At 43.1% G+C, this 16,246-nt stretch overlaps 6 protein-coding genes across 6 annotated transcripts; 3 read left to right on the top strand and 3 right to left on the bottom strand.

The window, feature by feature from the left end:
- Positions 1 to 2,707: 2,707 nt before the first annotated feature.
- AOL_s00043g274 (uncharacterized protein) lies at positions 2,708 to 4,600 on the top strand (the record flags this gene model as incomplete). Its single annotated transcript, XM_011120761.1, has 1 exon — positions 2,708 to 4,600. One exon carries the CDS (start codon positions 2,708 to 2,710, stop codon positions 4,598 to 4,600), a length of 1,893 nt encoding a protein of 630 aa, XP_011119063.1.
- Positions 4,601 to 6,095: 1,495 nt separating this feature from the next.
- Positions 6,096 to 6,413, top strand: AOL_s00043g273 (uncharacterized protein; the record flags this gene model as incomplete). Its single annotated transcript, XM_011120760.1, has 2 exons — positions 6,096 to 6,167; positions 6,291 to 6,413. 2 exons carry the CDS (start codon positions 6,096 to 6,098, stop codon positions 6,411 to 6,413), a joined length of 195 nt encoding a protein of 64 aa, XP_011119062.1.
- Positions 6,414 to 7,216: 803 nt separating this feature from the next.
- On the top strand, positions 7,217 to 8,116 carry AOL_s00043g272 (uncharacterized protein; the record flags this gene model as incomplete). The annotated part of the gene is made up of 2 exons (XM_011120759.1): positions 7,217 to 7,267; positions 7,373 to 8,116. 2 exons carry the CDS (start codon positions 7,217 to 7,219, stop codon positions 8,114 to 8,116), a joined length of 795 nt encoding a protein of 264 aa, XP_011119061.1.
- A 518-nt stretch (positions 8,117 to 8,634) lies between these two features.
- Positions 8,635 to 9,507, bottom strand: AOL_s00043g271 (uncharacterized protein; the record flags this gene model as incomplete). Its single annotated transcript, XM_011120758.1, has 1 exon — positions 8,635 to 9,507. The coding sequence occupies one exon, from the start codon at positions 9,505 to 9,507 to the stop codon at positions 8,635 to 8,637; it is 873 nt and encodes a 290-aa protein (XP_011119060.1).
- Positions 9,508 to 10,047: 540 nt separating this feature from the next.
- Positions 10,048 to 10,719, bottom strand: AOL_s00043g270 (uncharacterized protein; the record flags this gene model as incomplete). Its single annotated transcript, XM_011120757.1, has 1 exon — positions 10,048 to 10,719. One exon carries the CDS (start codon positions 10,717 to 10,719, stop codon positions 10,048 to 10,050), a length of 672 nt encoding a protein of 223 aa, XP_011119059.1.
- A 2,187-nt stretch (positions 10,720 to 12,906) lies between these two features.
- AOL_s00043g269 (uncharacterized protein) lies at positions 12,907 to 13,251 on the bottom strand (the record flags this gene model as incomplete). Its single annotated transcript, XM_011120756.1, has 1 exon — positions 12,907 to 13,251. The coding sequence occupies one exon, from the start codon at positions 13,249 to 13,251 to the stop codon at positions 12,907 to 12,909; it is 345 nt and encodes a 114-aa protein (XP_011119058.1).
- Positions 13,252 to 16,246: the final 2,995 nt, after the last annotated feature.

Here is a 16,246-nt window from a genome sequence, read left to right as displayed (position 1 = left end):
GCGCTACTTTCCATCTTGCAAACGTTTAGGAGTTTTCTTTTCTTTACGGCTTTTTTTTAGCCTTTTTTGATTTTCGTCCTTATCTTGAGGCAGTGCATTGTGCCCTTCATGGAAAAAAAGGCGTGTATTTTGCTTTAACTGGAGTTCTATCTCGCCATTTCGCATTTACTTTTCGGATATCAATGGCCTGGTGCTTGGAGTTTGAATACTTAATACAAAAAGACTTGGGAAGGCGTTATCAAAGATACCCCGTACAAATGCGAATCTTACTACTGTTTTTTTTTTTTAATTAGACGCTAAACTAGAAAGAAGATTTTCAAAATGAAAGTTGTTTTTAGTCTGGAGCTACTGTAGCCAACTACTACATGGTGATCAAGTGAGCTACCAGGCTAATTTTCTTTAACTATCAAACTGTGGAGTCGGTTGCATATGCATATGTAGGATTGCGAGATCAAACGGTGCATGGGGGCTTTCGAATTTGACGGTCATAGGACATCCGGATACTATTTCCCTCCACCCCGGAAATGTATTAAAGCCAGTTTTTTTTTAAAAAAATGTTAAAACCTGGGTCTGTAGTTCCATGTTGCTTTAGCTCCAGCGCTTATAAGAGGGTGAAAAAAAAAATTGGTCTACGGATCCATGTATTTTGTGAGTTATCGAACCCTGGTAGATACCTCTGTTTTTCTGTGATTGGCGAGAGGTTTTAGGGAATTTTCTTCCGACTCCATTGCATGCACATGTACATACATGTATGCATGAAATATGTATGTATGTGATTTTAACTGGACGACATATACTGCACTGGCTTGACCTTCCATATTTGAAAAGAAAATCAGAAGTTGACGGTTTAGAGGTTCGATATTTTCATGATCCCAACTGGTCGACTAGGGTCATGATAGTATATGTCCTTGTGTCCTGTCCTGGGAGAACCACTGGATTGACCGTGATGCAGGAACCCTGGCTTGGGTACTACCATCAGCTGATAGAAAGAGAAAAAAGAGGGCGATACGAGATCTGGTGCTATGTAACTTGGCGTCCTACTAGCATACATCGTATACGTAGCTCATAGAAGACTTAATTATCATATCAGTCGTACGTCGTGAGAGGAGTGTATTGGAGGAACAGCTGTAGTCGCACCGTCCTCCCGATTCCAACATTGCAACAGATGGGACCTGACAGGGTGAAGCGAGATTTTTTATAAAAGAAATAGCAAAAACTAAAAAAAAGAATTAGCCAGTGTCATACAATCTGTTAGGCCAGTGCATTCCATGGATTGAAGGGATCGTATGTAACTGAGGCTGTAGATAATCAATCAATTTTATATCAGAGTGGTTTGAGAGGGTGCAGTGCAGCGATATGGCACGGTAGAGTGGCTTTTTCATGTCATTCGCTCCACGTGCACACACACACACACACACATTGCACTTTCAAAAGTTAATCTTAGAAATTCTGAATTGTAGCACAGCAGTTTGTGGGTGTCTGTATTTAATGATCGTGAACCAATGAATGAATGAATGGAGTTTTGAATTCATGAAGAGGGGGTGGAATTACTTGATCTTGTCTTTTTTGTCGTATGTTATGCATATTTGTATCTGGATATAATATGGATGCTATTGGTTGGCTGGATTGTCAGGTCCATGCAGAGGCTCAGCAGAAGGGAACCAACGATGGACTGCCATGTTGTACTTACTTCTTAATTTGAATTCCTTCCTCCCTTCTTAAGATCTTTCTTTCTTTCTTTCTTTCTGTCCTCTGTTCATTCTTTTGATCGAAGTAAGCTAGTGCAGTCTATCGATCAATCAATCAACTCAACGTTGCAACTAACATCATCGTCATCTCACCAACAACATCATCAAATCCAGCTACCCTTCTTCAATCTAAAAACTTCCTATTTAAACACTTCAATCAATCCACTCTCAATTTCAAGCCACCTGATCTCTTGTCATTTAAACTAATTCTTATCTTTGCCGTTTAATATTCGATACCCATTCTTTCATTTCTTCTTTTAAACACAGGGCGTGGATGGTGCCATGTTCATGAGAAAATTCCCAAGCCAAGCAAGGGTTTTCGAATTCAAGTGCATGATCTAGACCATTCCCCACTCTGCCTACCCTGCCGTCTCAATAATCTCGTTCGTCTGTTAGACGAGAGACCGTTGTTTCTGAACTGTTTGGAAAGCTAAACAGGAACTGGTTAGTGTATATCCATCTCTTTCCCATACTCTTGCTTGTAGTTTGCATACATGGATCTTGGGTCTTGAGAGATCAGGTGTACCGTTTTTCCAATATATATTTTAGGGAAACCTACCTATATATTACGGATGATATAAGGATACTGCTTTGGTCTTTTCAGGCTTCCCTTTCTTTGATATGTTTGGTTATTCTATTTCAGAAATTCTTGGTGAGAGTTTCAAGTGCTTGGGCCCTCACCGCAGATGATGGTATTTTGTATCTGATCTGCTCCAGCACAGCTGGTGAGGATGTGATAAATATCCCCTGATGGCTACGTCTGGGTCTCCTTTGAAGCCGTTCTCTCGAAATCAGTTCTCGATATAAATTTACATACAATACGATACTAATTAACTTGGATGCATTGCATAGGAAATATCTTGGAACCGAATCTTGAATCAATTTAGGCGAATATTCCTGACCAGGCCAGGCCAGGTTAAATCTGTGCCCCAAAATCCCCACTAAAGTTGAACCTCGGCATGTCGTTTCAGCCGTCCTCCACTACGGAAGCCACGCTTCCCGGCACCGCCAGCAGCGACCTGCCACGACCACCTGTCAATGTGACGACCGCAGATGCTACTGCTCCACGAGCTCCTGCGGTCGAGACCGCTGGTAGTTTACAGCCGACCGCCACCCATACATTGTTTAACCTCAAAAGGAAGGGGAAACGCTCTCGAAGTTCCACTTTTTCAACTGCCTTTTCCAAAGATGGAACGGAGAAGGATACCATTCTCTCTGTCGATATCAGTTCCTCACAACCTCCCGACTCCCAAAACTTGAATCAAAAATATTCACGAAAGCAACTAAAAAAGAAAGGAATCTACAAGCGATTATTTAGGTCCAAGAACGATAAAAGCCAAAGAATCCAAGGTTTATCAGAGCCAGACCGTCCAATATCTGTCGATAATCCGTCGATATTTGCATGCTTCATGGAGTCCTCGCCTACTGCCATGTTGCGGGCTTTGGTCCCTCGTCTACCCCTCATGGGCAAGACGGTTGCTTGGCACGCTCTGGGTCTCTCACAAACGTCGCCCTACTGGGACCTCAAAACTGAGCTGCTGATAACCATGATTCGATCGTTTGTTGCCCGTCCAACTCCAGATCCGCTATCCAAATCTCAGCATGTCTCTCTTAAAGATCCCGGTATCAAAGGTCGCATGTGGATTTCTAAAAATGTGGTTCCAGCGCCAACTGGCCCAGAAACTCGTCAGTACGTCATCGAGGCTATCGACTCTCTCATCACCGGCGAGAAATTCGACTGGTTGAAGCCTGAACTCCCAGCTGCGTCTGGAGAATGGACCGGTTATCGCGCAAATGTTCCAAAGGAAGCTCCTCAGTTAGATATCCCAGAGGAGGAAAAATACACGAAAATGATGGAAGAGGTGACATCTCCAATTACTGTCTACTACATCCATGGCGGTGCAATGTATTTGATGGATCCGGCGACACATCGTCCGACTTGTGCCAGGATCGCCAAGGAAACCAACGGTCGAGTCTTTTCGTTCAGATATAGACTTGCACCACAACATCCATTCCCTTCTGCGTTAATGGACTGTTTCATGGGATATCTATATCTCTTGTATCCGCCTCCAGGTGCCTTGCACACACCGGTCGACCCTAAGAATATTGTCATCTGTGGCGACAGCGCAGGTGGGAACCTTTCAGCAGCTTTGATCGCTTTGATCCTTACTATTCGAAAACTTCACCCTTCCGGTATCACACACAATGGCCAATCGGTCCCTCTACCCTTGCCTGCAGGAATAGGTCTCAACAGTCCATGGGTAGATACAACCCACTGCCTCCCATCCGTAGTCACAAACAAGGAGTTTGACTACATCCCGTCTCCAAGCATCTACCCCTCCGATGGTCCGATTTTCCCGAAGTGCGACATCTGGCCACCAACTCCACCGCGAAAGGCCATTTATGTCGAGGACAAACTTCGCTTGCATCCATTCGTCAATCCCATGATATTTGAGGGATGGGCGGGAGCCCCACCGGTGTTGGTTATGTGTGGACAAGAGCTTTTGGCAGATGAGTGTAAATTCTTCGCGAAGATATTACATAGTCGAGGAGTTACTGTTCAGTTTGAAGAGTATGAAGCTATGCCGCATTGTTTTGCGCAGTTGATGGATTGGGTTCCTGTTACTGCGAAGTGCTTTAAGACTTGGAGTGGGTTTATCAAGGATGCTGTTAATGACGAGGTTAAGGAGAGTAAAGCGAGGAAGACGGCTGCAAAGTCATTGGAGGAGACGGAGATCTCGTTGGAAGAGGTTAGTCCGTATACCTTTGATGAGGTTGTTGAAAGGATGAAGGGGAGTTTGGAGCATGGTAATGATTTTCACAAAATGGGAGCGCAGTTGGCGAAGCTTTGAGTATTGATTGTGCTTTTGGAATTGCTGGTCGATTGTCTGGTTTGAAGCGTGATTACTTCACCTACTTTTTTTTCTCTTTTATCTTTTACCCCTTGATTTTTGCTGGGATTTTATTGTTTGAATTGGGTTTTTATCATTTCGATCAGGGCTTTTTAGCGCCTCTTTAGGATTTTATTTTGTGGGATCTTTTCTTTTCTAAGATTTCGGAGGTCTTTCCGTGTATGTGAGACCTTGCTGGGGTGATGTGCTGATCTACTGTCAGTGCATATACTCTAAAGCTTTTGAGATATCTCCTTGACAGGACCACACCATTATTCGCTGTTTACTTTTGAAGAGACCAATCTTGTTCTTTGATCATCAGCTTACTCTGTATCTAAAATATTACTTTTCTGGAGTATGTAGAAAATATCAATTTAAACTACAAACTGGTAAACTGTTAGCCATCTCTGCTGTACTAGTTTTAATCCCCGTCCAGAAACGGCTATTCTACCAATGAAGTCCATGCAACCCATCTCGTGGCCGATGCATAAGCTCTCCTGCGCAAGTACTTAGTCAACCGTCTCCACAATAATTAACGATAAAAATACATGAACCTCAAAGGAAAATAAAGTAAGAATGAAATCGAAGCAGGTTAACACTCCTTTCGCATTTAATTCCAAGATTCGTTTAGTTTTTCCAAGCCGGATTAGAGACAGAATTGCCAATACCGCAATTTCGCTTTTGGCCCAAAAGCGGATGCATTTTGTTTTATAAAAACGTAGCAAGAGTAACCGACGGCGGCGGAAGGCGGAATGGAAAGTGCCGAGTGCGACAGGTGTACTTACAATTACACAGCTTTTTTCGACATGAACGGGCTGGATCTGTCGGGAGGCTGGAAGGGGCTGATTTTATAGCAAGTGCATTGACCCTAAGCTAAAACAGCTACTTCTTAGGAAGCTTGGGAGGGCTCCCAAAAAAAAAAAGTACATAAGCTTCGATGATCTTAAATTTCGTGATCTGGAAACTTAAACTTCCCCCCTTAAATCCTTTTCCGCGTTTCTTCAATAATCGATTGAAAGAATACACTATTTTCCGATGTCTACACGTTTGAAAGTGTAGAAGAAGAAGCCCTTTTGGAGTGGTTACCTTTTATAATTATTCTTTTTTCATTTGATTTCTAATTTCTTGCCCAATTGGAATCTCACGATAACCGGCCCCAGTTCCGAAGTTCACGTTTTGGCTACTAGCTACATACTATACTACCCGAGCTCGAGCTTACCTCGATTGTGCTGTGAACTCGATCTCGTCACAATGGTTTACCAGGTAAATAATGATCACTATCATTCCATCACCAAACCTTGAAGTGATATCTTTTTGTAATCTTTCTAGTCTCGTTCTAACCCTTTCTTTTTTATATAGAATGTAAGAGCAATACAAACGCAACCAGCCCTAGAGGGTCTGGGGAGTGCGCAATCGCTTCACCCCCTGAATAGGAACCATTTTAACAAACCCAAACATGCAGGGCACAGTAGTCGGCTACACGGAACCCAATGGTTCACAAGGCATTGGCATAGTCGAAGGGTTCTTCGTAAGCTTTAACCCCCCCGAATGCATATATTACACAAAATCCCTTCTCCCTATAAAATATCAACTCGAAGGGATAGATAAAATCTAATTTATACAAAATCGTATAATACTTTGTTTTTTTTAGAGCGGAATGTACCTCATCAAAGTCGCGGACATCGACGAATATGACGATGAACGGATAGTTGAAGCTGAGGAGAACGAGGTGGAGGAGTTGCATGTGTGTACTTATGGGGTGGGATGGGATTAAATACCTACGTACTTACCTACCTAGGTATATAAGTATATATACGTGCAAGAAAATTATACGCAGGGAGTATTGTTTTTAAGAATTAGTTAGGAAGTAATTAAGAGAGAGTTCTGAGAATAGATCTCGAGGATATGGTAATATATGATATGATTCAATTGGTATTAATTTGAATAGGGAGACTACATGTACCGTTGCATGTTGGAGAGTCTGTTCAGTGTAGGATTAAAATACTGCAAACAGTCCTATTATCACAGTAATGGAACGTGCACTTCGTAGTTATGGTATCAGGGTAGCTAAAGCAAAGTTGGGGGGACCATCTGCGTATCCGGGTGGATCTCGGGATAGATCTCGGAATCTGGAGTCTCTCTATTACGTTGCCGAGGAAATCTAAGGGGATAGATGGTCTGATACGGTGAAGTGACGTCATAGCCCAACACATACGCCATGCAAAAAGTACGCGCGCAATGTACAGGTGTCTGAAGATCCGTTGACGGAAAACGCTCTTATAACTACTTAAGTAAGCTTGGGGCTGATCTAAGTTATTAAAAGAGACTGGAGAAATCTAAAAAAAAAAAAAAAAAAGATTATAAGAGGACGCAACAGTTGACAACTCCTTCTTTAGTTTTGCGTGGCTGGGTTGCAGAACGGACTCATTGCATTCTTATACGTATAGTATAGTTATTGGTCCTCACGAGACTATACACCACTCATTCCCTCCCTTAAACTACAATTGTTCTTTTTAATCCTTTCATTTTTTGCTCTATAATATACACTTAGTTACTTAAGTATATTGAGAACGAATCATGGACGTCGATGGACCCAGTAAACAGGCTCCAGTCGATAAGCATGCTCCCGTAAGTATATCATATGCACCGACCTCTCTCCCAACTTCTTTATAAAGTATCAAACTAACTTAAATTTTATCTTATCTTATTTTAATTTAATTTTTTTTAAAATAGCTACCAATAACCCAATTTCTCTTCGACTGTGACAATACTCTCGTTCGCTCCGAAGAAATCGCCTTCGACGTCTGTGCCGGACTCATAAACAACTTACTCTCCCAAAAATGCCCCTCAACAACCACAAACTACACCGGCCGATCACTCCAATCCGAATTCGTCGGCCAGAACTTCGCGGGTATGCTTCGACAAATCGAAGGAATCTACAAATTCACATTATCGCCCGAAGAACGTGAAGGTCTAATAAACCAAGAAGTCACGACTATTACCGAAGAACTGGGGAAAAAAGCAAGACCCTGCGTCAATGCCAATGAAGTATTGAAGGAATTGAAGGATACGGGGAAATATGGGTTTGCGGTTGTATCTTCCTCGGCAGGGCCGAGGGTTTTGGCTGCTTTGAGGAAGGCGGGACAGATGGAGTTTTTTGATGAGAAACTTATCTTTTCGGCTATGACCTCCTTGCCTGTACCGACGAGTAAGCCCGATCCCGCGATTTATAAGTATGCTTGTAGGAAGCTTGGGAAGGATCCGAGGGAGTGTATCGCCGTTGAGGATAGTGTTAGTGGTGTGAGAAGTGCTGTTGCGGCGGGGATTAAGACTGTTGGGTATCTGGGAGCTTACGAACCAGATGAGAGAGAAGCGAAGGGAAAAGATTTGAAGAAGTATGGAGTGGAGTATTGTATTGAGGATTGGAGAGAGTTGGAGAGTGCTATTGAGGCTCTGGGAAACTCGAACGTTTGGTGACCAATGGGGTTTAATCATGATGGATTCTCCCAATGGCCAGTAGATTGCAACTGCATGCCGGCAAGGATTACATACTGGATGATCCCTACCATGTCTATGGAATGGATATGTTTGAGAGTAGAATAATCGGCTTTCTAGAACCTGCAATTTGTATTTGTAGGAGATCGATAGGAGACCTTTGGCAGCAGAGAATATTTGTATTATCTTTCGAGTGAAGTAGAAATGTACATTTTGAGTGAAGCTGTTGCGATGCACATGTACATGATTGACCTTGTAAGGCCTCTATATTAAAAAGAAAATGTAATATGACTGCTGAGCTAGCGCTGATATATACTCATATACTTAAGTATATATATCTCTCTATATGCATGTTAGATCCGGTGAAGGTCCTCTATTTGTATGATCCTGCCCTCCGATGCCACCAACCAAACGGTGGAAATTCAAAGCCGATTATAACGAAAGTCTACGCTCCATATTCTATAACCCAAGAAAATAAGCGAAGATGGTGACATGTAACCCTAAAGCCTCTCTTCCTCTAAGCTTCCCTCCCGCAGCGAAGCACTCAATGCGGTCTCTACCGTCCTATCCGGGCTAAAGTATTCAAACACAGCCATCGAAATCAACGAGCTAGGAGTCGCGTACACCAACCTAGCACCGAGCCCCTTATAGAACCCCAATCCAAACCTCTTCTCTCCCAAAACATTCCGGACTACTTTTGTAATCCCTCTAGCATCCTCTAACCTCTCTCCTCCAACCTTTCCGACCGTTGCCGTGGTCGCGACCTGATATCTTGTCTTTATCAGATCCAATGGGTGGCAACAGCATACACTCGTCATAGTTGCTACACAACCGCCAAGTGCTGCTTGTGAAGAAATAGCCCAGTCCCTCGGTGCGGCTTTCTTCGTGTGTTCATAAACCGTCCACCAGATCCCGTTGTAAGGGATGAATACTATTAACCCCAGTAGATAACCCCTATAGAATCCCCGGATACCTTCCGTACGCCATATCTCCTTTAGATTCTCACTCAAACTCCCTTCTTTTGATGTACTCGAGATTTGCAACCGTGATTTTATAACTTCGAGGGGAGTCCAAACGAACGAACTGGCCAGTTCGGCAGTCGTGCCGGCTAAGAGGTACGTAGTCGTTGTATCGCCAAAATGTGGGATCAAAGAGGCTTTTGATTGGCGGTATATTGTGAGATAGACGGATATGGCCGGTGTGACGAGGACAGTGGAAGGTAGGAGACCTCGGTAATAGGTTCGGAGAGGAACGGAGAAGATTGGGCGACGGGTTGAGGATGCATGTTGGATCGCGATTGTGTCCAGAGGGTAGCAGATTAAACGGGAGAATATGGAGGCGTAGCAAGAAGCTAGGAGAGTTTGGACGTCCATTGTTGCTTTTCTTTCTTTCTTTTTGATATACCGATCTTTATACCGACCGGATCGGGTATAGGGGGAGTGTTCTAAAGGTTGAAGTTGTGAAGCGATTGACCAGTGCAGGTTAAGGAGGGTACTGGTAGGGGAAGGTGCTAGCTGGGAGGTTGAAGTTCGCCATACTAGCCTAGAAGATGGCGACGATGATGGTGGTTCGAGGGAAGGACATTTAGGTCTGAGAGGAGGTCATGTTGAGGAGCTTGAGCCGTTCATCGGCCTTGGTGGATGTGATTGCGAACTGCGAAATGGGGCAGTTGAGATTTTTAGCCCGCTGCCAAGCCGATGAGGCACAACGCACTTTCTGCAACATTCCAACTGGTGCCAGGCCTTCGCGATCCTGATTAAGTACGGCGCGCCGGCGACGGAGCAGTATACATTTTCATTAGGCCGAAAGTCTTCGTTATTAATAGTATTTTATCATCGCTATAGGATAGAAGAATATGGTTTGTAAGCATTTATAAACAGTCATTTTCTTATAACAGTAATGTTTGTAGTTAATTAAGTACACTTTTCTTCTTGGAAGAACATATCCACCACTTGCGGCATCATCAATTCCACGATACTCTTCGCAATCTCCTCTGGGAAAGAGTTCTCAAAAAAGATATTAACCATATATCCATTAATCTTCTCTGAGATTAGCTGCCTATTCGTTGAACTTTCTTCCTCGGCCAAAGCCTTAACTATTGCTAAATCATCATCAGAAAGACAATTTTTGTCTAAACTGCCAACTAGCTTGTCGTATATCATCTGAGCATTAGGATACTCTGTGAAAGACTTATGAATATTGTTTTGGAAAAACTTTAATAAGGTGGCCATATTGGTGGTGGTGGCGGCGGCGGCGGCATCATCTTCAGAACCGGCATTGGTAAGAACCGTGTTCTTAAGTTTAACCATATTCGAGCCGGACTTTAAATTCTTTAACGATGGCTTTTTAAGTAAAGTTTGTGACGAGAGTAAAGAGGATTTGAGAGGACGGTCCATTAGATCCATGCAAAATCCGATTCTGTGCTTGGGTGCGCAGATTGTCATGTAGTATAAAGCGGGTTTTTGGGTTTTAGGGTTTATTTTGCAGATTGAATGGATTGGATAGTCGGATAACGATGGTTTGTTATTTTGAGGAGAGATTTTCGAGAGGGCAGGGATGCTATGAGTGGCTTGGTTTATTGCCATCTTGGCGGTATATGTATATAAAAATTTATCTCTTAAATAATATTGAGATTGGACGAAAAGTTTGTTTGGTACTATCTGCTATTTGCGGTTTTGACTGCCAATAGTGGAGGGTATTCTGGTATAGAACTTGATGCTTCTGCTTATTTTCTAAAAGACAGTGAACTACTAGAAGAACAAAATGGAACGACAGACTTCTTATATACACTATCTAGTCTTTTATCCACCTACAGAGTCATGACATCGACTTAATACACTGAGTGGTTCTACAGGATCTGGGCGAGTGAGTACTTTTATGGGCTGTATAAGTTTGTCAGTCCGAGAAACATACCTAAAATTTGTTCCAACATCTGCCTCTCAGACCTAAAATGAAAAGAAAAAAAAACAGTATGCCTAAACGAAGGATGTAGACAGCCGCTAGAAAAGTGCTACGGGTGATACAAACCATAGATCCTAAATTCGTAGCCATAGAGCTAATATAATAGTCACCGTCATTGTATTTGCGATGATAACTAGCTATTCGGCGACGCCTAAAGGTCAGGTGGGGCGGGTTCAGGCCAGCACACCCAATTTTTTATTGTAAAAGCCACAGTCGGTGTGGCCAGTGTCCTAAGAACATCATTATCAACCAAAGATCTGGGCGTACGCGTTGGCTACATCTTTGAGGCGCTGTTAAATTAATTAAGCGTCCCTTTTGTTTGTGAGGCTTATTCTCAGGCCTGGAGATGGGGCATGGGTTACGCTGCGATGAGGGATGCTCATCGATGGTGTCATCCCGTTCACTAGCGTCGCATTATTATCGATTATTGGGGGGTGTTTGCCCCGCTTTGCGCCGCCTTGGCTTCGATTCAAAGATTCACATGTACATGTTTGTCGCTGTTCGTGGGTTTATGCTACGGCTGAATTAAATACATGGAAATCTAAAGAGTGATAATCTATTAGTGAGCCTCTTAAAACAAAATGGGGTGCCTGGCCTGATAGACTCCGGTATCGTTCAGACGATTATTGGTTCAGAAGTGAGACTTGCAGACTTGTAGAATCGGGGTTCTGGCCTATGCGGAAGAATGTCATGGAAAATGAGGATCCAGTTATAAGCAGAACCTAAGTTCCTTCTTTCTTATTGCACCGGATATGGTGTGCAGTTTGTCTGCGATAACCCTTGTCGTGGTCATCAGCCGCAGACATATTATGCGCCACAAAAGTTTGGATCCTCGATTCTGGACCGATGCCGGACAGAGCGTCGTCAGCTGAATTTACATCAGCATGCTCTGGTAGGTGAGCATTTGAATGGTTGTTTTGGTCGGCGTTTTTGCTTCGTACGTATGCAGACCGGGGCCAGCTCTGCGATAAACGTTCTGCTAGCATGCGCATGCTTTGAAGTTCTATAGCTATCTTGCGATAGGTATTTGGACGAGGAAAGGGGAGAAATAGGACAAATGCACGTCATAATCGACTGATAGGTTGAAATGTCGAGCATGGCAAACAAGGTGTTCTTTTGCACTGCTGCGAGCGGTGGGGCGGTTGTATCGGGGCTGATTATTAATTGCTGGTCGCGATCGCCTCGGGGCTTTAACACAATATTTTGTTAGGACTTTTAGGACGCCCTCTATTAGGCTTTACTGGTTATTAGGTCCTAGTTAACCCGACTGAACGAATTCAGTGCCTGGTTTTGCCCTTAAGTTTTGGATTTGGACTTTTGAGAACTAGAGGTAGCTAGAATTCCGGACTATAAACTAATGCCTCTCCTAATTCTCCGGAAGTTCAAGGTTTTTTCATCATTGTATAGGATGAGACATGATATTTACAGTTAGGGTTTAAAGACCTTTATTCCTTTCGTAGTAGCGTAAAATAAGCTGACTATCATGGCCACCCGATGGTTCCATTGCAGTAAACTAGTTACATATCTGCGAGCATAGCAGTTAACTTAAGTACTTCCCGATTTGGCGAAATCTAGGGTACTTGTATCTAGATACATGAATATTAGAACATGGTCGGAAGGAAAACAAGATTGACCGGCGAAAGCCTTGAGACATTGTTTAATCGAACAAACTTTGCAGATAACGATCGTCTTTTTAAAGCGAAGAACAAGTTTGAGACTATTTTTATTTTTTTTATTTTACCACCATTGTTTGGGTCTTCAACCTCCTGACACGACCATATCCTCCCTTTCTACCTTTTTTTTTTAGCTAATTAGCCACATGGGGAAAAGTTTGGCCAGTTGTTGCAGCTAGCTCGTGGACCATATCGACAACATCCACCAGAAGGATTACACTCGAAGACATCGGACCAACTACCACCAGTGCCAGCATTGGTCACGGCGGAGCACCAGCCACAGTATTGGCCTTGTGGGACGGGGTTGCATTTGCAGCCATTAGGGACGCAATTTTGGCGTTTATCGAGATCGTTGCGTTTGGCTTGGAGGATTGCAGCCTCTTTTGACCCGGTGACGCGGGTGCCTGGGTCTGCCTCTGGTACGGCAATGGCCAAGGCGGAGACGATCAGGGGGAGGAAGAAGGGGAGTTTGGTGAGTTGCATTTTGGCGGATATGGTAATTTGGACTTTATGATGCTTTTATATGTGGAGTCTGTATAATGTATATTTCTTGATAAACAGAGTTGAAGAGTTAGCTTGGGCTCGATGCCGGATGCAATTTATTAAAGATATGAGTAATGCGCAATCTCCATTAATGGAGTGATAATTGGAGCTTACTCTTTTGTCAAGTTCTTTGATTTTGATCCGATACTAGCTGATGATGAAAAAAGAACGATAGAGAATAGGAGGAGGAAGGTCTTTATATAGACTTTCCGTTGTCTATATAACACTTGTCAAATATTTTCCATAGTCTTTTCTAGGTAATTGTGTTTTCGAGTCGATATAGACACAAAGCGACCACTATTGGAGATGATGGACAGAATCTTCACGGTAAGTTCCATCATAACGTTGATTTCTTGAGTTTCAAAATCCTCCTGCTGTTTCCTAGTATACATGGCGGAAAGCTATCACAATATTATCAGCTTTACCACGGGCTCTACGGATCTGTGCGGGATATCTTATAACGTTTAGATCTTCAATTGATTTTGGCTACTCCCGCGAGCCGCATATGCATACCACTGTTGGAATCGAGAGATGCTTCAGAGCTACCCAATGCAAGGTTTCGAGAGCTACCTGACCTATCTCGGGCCTTAGCTGGAGCTTAAGCTCCGATCCAACGGGGCGAAGTAATTGTTCTATATATCTCATTTCACTGGAGCCATGGACCTTAAGTCTTGTTGGTTGTAACATACTAGATGTATATCGATTTGAAAGCAGTGATGTTGCATCGCATCTAGGGACAAGACATCTTTGGATTGGACCAACGTTATAGGTTTAGATTCCAGGGCTATGGATACTTTGACCTGTCACTACCGTGTTAAAAGACCCACCCGGTCTCTTCGGTTGATATCCGTAGATTCTTTGTTCTCTCATTTTAATCAAAACTTTTTGCGTAGACTCAAATTGTATCAAATAATCAAGTATGAGGCAACTTGTCCGACTAAGTCCCAATACAGGTTTTATTTCCCAATATTAAGTAAAGGTCGGTGTGAAAGTTCGGTCTGGACATTTCCTCTATAACATCTGGGATTTGAGTACCATGCGTTATCGATATATCGGCCGCATAGAAAAATCTCTAAAGGAGCTGAGGGGTTTCAGATGCCTAGGATCAACAGTAACAATTGCCAAACTTACCAAGACCGCCATTCCGGAGAAGTACAGCATCGCAAAAGGAAAGTTGGTAGCTGAGGATCCGTGTTTGGTTATCCTTTGGTTGATATTCATCAATGTTCCTTTCGATTCGCAGGACTTAGAAGGCAACTCAGCGACTTGTCGTCCATTGTGGTAACACAGGATTTCTTGGGACGTTATATTAACGTTAAGCAACTAGCACTACGGTGATCATTTCTGCTTCCGATCGGTCGGGTTTAAACTCAGGTAAGGAACCGAATATCCTATCCGCTCATGGGTGGAGCTCTACGACTGCCGGTGCAGGGGGGAGTGGAGAAAATCTCCGAAATTATAGAGAAGCCGTATGAAAGAAGTGGTTTTCTAAATATTTTTTTCTGTGAATTAAGGATCATACTGAGGCTGCTGCGTAGCCTTTCATAATTCACAGAATCTTCGCTTTTCAGGTTGTAACTATTAAAGATTGTATGTATGGGAAGAACGTAGTAACTGATGGAATGTTTTATGGTTAATTAATCGCAAGGAAGGCTAGAATATAGGGTTAATATTAAGATTGTCTATGGTATTTCGAATGATATCATGTTGTTTCTCATATACTGCCCGAGCCCCAAAACGCGGGGAAAACTCGTCGGTTTGGGCCAGGAATGGATCGACGGGAGCTAACAGAAACGAGAACAGCTTTTCCTAGCCTAAACCCTGGCGAGAAGCACGTCCAACATTAACCTTACTTTTGAATGTGGTTGGTTATGCGTGTTTATAATTCGCGCAACTGCTATGCATGCAAGTCGGCTGGGGCTCAAGATATGCAGCCGGGCCCGAAAGTGTGGTAGGTAAATTTTCCCTAAGAGGGAACGTCCAAGCCGAAATTATAACTCCAACAAGTTCGAACTGATTAAAATGTCTTTCTTACTGGCCGGTGGTTGTGACCAATGTCAATCTTACCCGATTTTCGGCCCCCTGGCTAGCCTATTCTAACGTTATGTAACAGATCATTTGGAAATTTTAGCTCGATCGTTTCAGCTCCTACAGCAGACATAATTGCATAAGAGTTGGAGTAGCTCACAATGTAGGCGACACGGCCCACGAATCTAGGATTGGGATACAAATTGATGATATTATTGTCCCTGTCTATCAATTTGATTGGTTTCTTCGTAGCCAGTAGAGTGAACCATATATACCATTCGATTCCCATCCTCTAATTTGCAGTTGCAATTCCGGCCCTAGTTAAGTTTTGCAAGCTGCGTTGCCACGAAAATACAACAGAGTCCTGCCGGTTTTGTGTAACAAGTCAGCTATATGTATGCCAAACTTACACTAAGGTCCCGGTCGAGAGATCTTTGCACCAATTGGGCAGCTGAGTTGCATACTAACTAGTCGACTCGTTGGAATCAGAATCCGATTTGACTGCGTGCATGTAGGTTTCGGGGAGCTCACATTTTGGCTCGTGTAATATATATAAACCTAATCATTCTTGCTTACGTCTCTAGGGCACACTGCATGGCCGGGTACTAGTTGTCATAGGTTTTTTCTATGCAGGTCTTGCAATATAATGTTTACCTGACGTTTGTCCAATTTACCCTCCGTTTTTATACACTATATATCTGTGTGACGTTTGATTTCGAACGTTTATGATGGTGGCTTTTCCTGGCAGGCGGGAGAGTGCTTTGCTAGTTTTGTTAAAGAGACAGACCATGAGTTTGTATTACTTTTAACAAGAGCATTCTCTTAGAGCGGATAGTTTATAGTTTGACCAGAAAAATAAAGTTACCTGTCACTAAAATAGAAGCCAGAGCCCCTACTGCAAGATCAA

The sequence above is a fragment of the Orbilia oligospora genome (assembly GCF_000225545.1).
Source record: "Orbilia oligospora ATCC 24927 unplaced genomic scaffold scaffold00043, whole genome shotgun sequence".
Lineage (NCBI taxonomy): Eukaryota > Fungi > Ascomycota > Orbiliomycetes > Orbiliales > Orbiliaceae > Orbilia > Orbilia oligospora.
The sequence above is the reverse complement of the archived record's forward strand: the minus strand, read 5'-3'. Positions and strand labels throughout refer to the sequence as shown.